Source organism: Hydractinia symbiolongicarpus, chromosome 7, assembly GCF_029227915.1.
Source record: "Hydractinia symbiolongicarpus strain clone_291-10 chromosome 7, HSymV2.1, whole genome shotgun sequence".
NCBI lineage: Eukaryota > Metazoa > Cnidaria > Hydrozoa > Anthoathecata > Hydractiniidae > Hydractinia > Hydractinia symbiolongicarpus.
Window position 1 is genome coordinate 7,834,126 of NC_079881.1, and position 3,682 is coordinate 7,837,807.

Here is a 3,682-nt window from a genome sequence, read left to right on the forward strand (position 1 = left end):
ACCGCTCATCCCCCTCCCACCATTTATGATCAGATGTATATTCTCCTTTATGATAGTAGTTTTTGATGGGTAAAAAATTGTACTTGTGAGGGAAGAAAAGCAACAATTGAGTTATTCATTACGAATATATATTTACTTTACTGATTATATTTTAGTTCCATCGAAACAACAAGGTAGGATAATTTCATTTATTTCATTATTATAATTTTATTTTCAGGGGGTCGGGAGTGTTCTCACGGAGAAAAGACGTGATCATATAATCAATGACTTTACGCAACATTTTCTCACATTTTACCGATCATATTAAGGCCATGTACACACAAAATTTCCTGTCCATAATTCTTCCTGTTTAGCAGTTAAATTGAGGAGGCTCCTGGAGACTTTTCGCCCCCATAGACTTCAAGAATACCTGAACAGCAAACAAAAAAAATATTAGACCAGTGTACATTAAAGAGAGTTTACTGTAGTTACGTATTCTCAATGGTTGAAATAAGTAGCTAGACAACTAACCTGCGTGTTTATTAAAAAAACACAACCTGCAGAGTACTGTTCATAAACAATGTTTTCATAAAAACGTCTCAATCAGCATAGACGTCGTTGATGTTTTACATATGTAAATGGTTCTTGTTGTTTTAGATCAATGTGCAAAAGCCTATGAGTGTCCACCAGTGAAGATACAAGGTATAAAAAAAACGATAATAAAGAAAATTGTTATTGTGGTATTATCGGTTATTTTTTCTGGACTATTTTTATTTATTATTGGCAAGTTTTAAAGTTCAAATAATTGTACGAAAAAAATCTAAACTTGTCCCAGCCTCCAGGAGGGTGTCTAAACAGTCCAAAACCTTACAATTAAACAAGGTTTTTTCAAAAACTTTCAACTTCTATCATTTTTCAGAAAAAAACCTGAAGCCTAAATATTAAGTTTTCTAAAAACAAGTCTGCTTAGTCATGATGTTAGCAACTCGTTAAACTTTAGAAGAGTGCTTACAACCATTTAGGTACTTTTCTTTCCTTGGTTTGAGGGGTTAGCAATGCAACTTTTAGTCTTTTTTTAAATCCGCTTTGTGTACTCTTGCTTAAGAGCTCTAAATCCTGAGAATAGGGGCAAAGTACTTTTAAAAATAGCAAAAAAACTGTGAAAACTTTGAACGTGTTAGGAAGCAACACCATGTGAAGTCAAGTTATTACGAGCAAGATTGAACGGATAAAAGCCGACATGCTTGACAGAATGATCTTTAAATAGTTAGTCCCTATAATAATAGCCGTATTCCGTCTGTCTGTCTGTCTGTTACGGAAACACGAAATGCAATATATAAAGGCCTGGCGATCCCGTGGATTTTTTCACGGGTTGACGATTAGTGTCTATAATAATGGCCGTTGTTTGTTTGTTTGTCTGTCTGCTACGGAAACACGAAATGCAATATATAAAGGACTAGCGATCCGGTGGATTTTCTACGAGTTGACGACCATTCATTAAATATTATTATAAACTTGTTTACAGGCTATCATTCGTATACCATAATGACATACACTGGTGACTGCGCATTTGCTGGAACTAATGCAAAAATATATGTTACATTGTGTGGTAGAGAAAGAGAGAGTGAAGAATTCTATTTGAAGAAATCGGTGGAACGTGATAATCCGTTTGAAAGAGAAAAGTAATGTATTTCTGCGAACATATATTTTTATAAAATCCTATTTGTATTTTGATAGAAATAAAAATTTGTGATTTTTTGAATTGAGTTTTAAAATACGGTGCAAATGAAGAGCATTTTCTATCTTTTTTTTTTAGTCGAGACACTTTCAAGTTTCGATCCCAGAATCTTGGTCGTCTCTACAAATTGAAAATACGACATGAAGATAGGGGCATATGGGTAGGATGGTATTTAAAAAAGGTTCGTATCTTCTGACTCATTATAAATATTTATAATATTTAATATCCAAATGTTTTAATACAATAATAGTCTTATAAAAACTTTTATGATTAGGAGGCACACTCCTTTCCTCACAATATCTGTGAAACATTCTTGACAAAGTAGTTAGCGACAGATGTATATTTCGAGTAATTTTTACAAACAGATTGTCGTCGTTCATGAGGAGACTAACATGACGTACGAATTTCGTTGCGATAATTGGCTTTTTAAGGATTCCAGCTCTTCATTGGAATATGTACTGGAAGCGAGTTAGAGAGCATAAAGAAAAAGTAAATAATTTTTCTTAATAAATGTAATTTCATGTTTGGCCAAACTTGGTTTGATTCTTTAACCTTTTTCTTTTCTAGATACGCAGGCCGACTGGATCAACGGTAGCCGAACATTTTGCTCATTACATTTTATTGTTTAATTTATTGATGTATTAATTATATAAAATTTTATTCATGTTTACTTTTGTCAATGTACACGTTATTATAATGTATAAAAAAACTTCTAAAAAAATTCGAATCTACTTGTTGGCCAATTAATTACACTGCCGCATGCCATCACAACAAAATAATTTATTTCCATGGTGAATATGCTTCTTTCAGACTTATTCGTGTATCAGTCTAGTGAGCAAGTAATTTCCTCACTTGCTCTTTATCTGGTAAAAAGAAAACATCACAAAGGATTTACAAATGTGTCAGCACACATAGCTTGTAACAGCGGAAAACAGAAGACTAGGTGGGAGATGCAGGACGTAGTGAGGACGTAGTGTCTTTTTTAAAAAATAATTCGATGTAAACAAATGCAGAGGCTTACAGCATGTCGATGCCTCGTTCAAGTGAAAAAGTGTGTTAGAATGTTTTAATTTTTTGATAAAGTTGCCTGTAAGATTTCTAAACTAGTCTTGTACAGGACGCCCTTTTAAAAGCATTTACCTGTTTCATTAATTCGCTCTGTTATAACAGGTCAGGGGGCATCTTTTCTATCCTTTTTTTCTTTTTCTTTCCTTTAATGACTTACTTGTATTAAATTTGGAGTCGTACAAAATTAGAGATTATTTCCAAGGGCGCACGCGCAAAAAATCCTTGTGAGCTTTTTTCGTTATACTGGAGAATGCAGTCAATTTCTCTTTACGTTGGAAAATACGAACAAAATTATTTTCAACCTACTAAGTTTGGCACATTTAGTACGAATCATTCTCTTTTTTTGCTGAATCTAAGTAATGCTTGATAACCCTACTTTTTGAGCCAATAATAAGCCCAGTTTAGTGGATCTGCTTAGGTAATGCACTTGTAAAAGCATGGTTATGGGTCAATAAAAACATGCTAAAGGGAATTCAATCACTATAGCGCTTCCATGTGTTCACTGAACAATTATAACAATCGCTAAATTTAGAAAGTAAAAAAATAATTAGTAAGGCAGAGGTTATATTTGTGTAATGTTCATGGCGATCTCTACGTTAGGATATGTATAACTTTCTTTCCAAGTCTCAATGAAACGAGTCATGGATCCATTCTGCACATTTATTTCAAAATTCTGGTAAACGAAGCGTACATCTCACTTCTTTTCATCACCATCAGCCCATACTAAAGAGACACTACAGCATGTGTAAAGCTGAACATCCACTAAGCGTTCCAGAACGCGCAGAGCGTGGCCGCTACTGTTCTTTCAGTCCCAAACACGCGAAAAGCGTTCCCCTCGGCGCAGATACAAAAGTCGAGCCTACTTAGACTTTTACGCGCGTTTTCAAAGAGCTATCC

General features: G+C 34.2%; 1 protein-coding gene across 1 annotated transcript; it reads left to right on the forward strand.

Moving 5' to 3' along the window:
* Nucleotides 1-1,154: 1,154 nt before the first annotated feature.
* LOC130649462 (lipoxygenase homology domain-containing protein 1-like) lies at nt 1,155-2,201 on the forward strand. Its single transcript, XM_057455735.1, has 2 exons — nt 1,155-1,661; nt 1,796-2,201. The coding sequence occupies exons 1-2, from the start codon at nt 1,525-1,527 to the stop codon at nt 1,911-1,913; spliced, it is 255 nt and encodes an 84-aa protein (XP_057311718.1). The 5' UTR covers nt 1,155-1,524; the 3' UTR covers nt 1,914-2,201.
* Nucleotides 2,202-3,682: the final 1,481 nt, after the last annotated feature.

What these genes read in the sequence shown, in the direction of transcription:
- LOC130649462 (XM_057455735.1), top strand. Translation starts at nt 1,525, where the DNA reads ATGACATACACTGGTGACTGCGCATTTGCTGGAACTAATGCAAAAATA. An exon ending in AATCCGTTTGAAAGAGAAAA is followed by an intron (nt 1,662 to 1,795) that starts GTAATGTATTTC and finishes TTTTTTTTTTAG; the next exon opens with TCGAGACACTTTCAAGTTTC.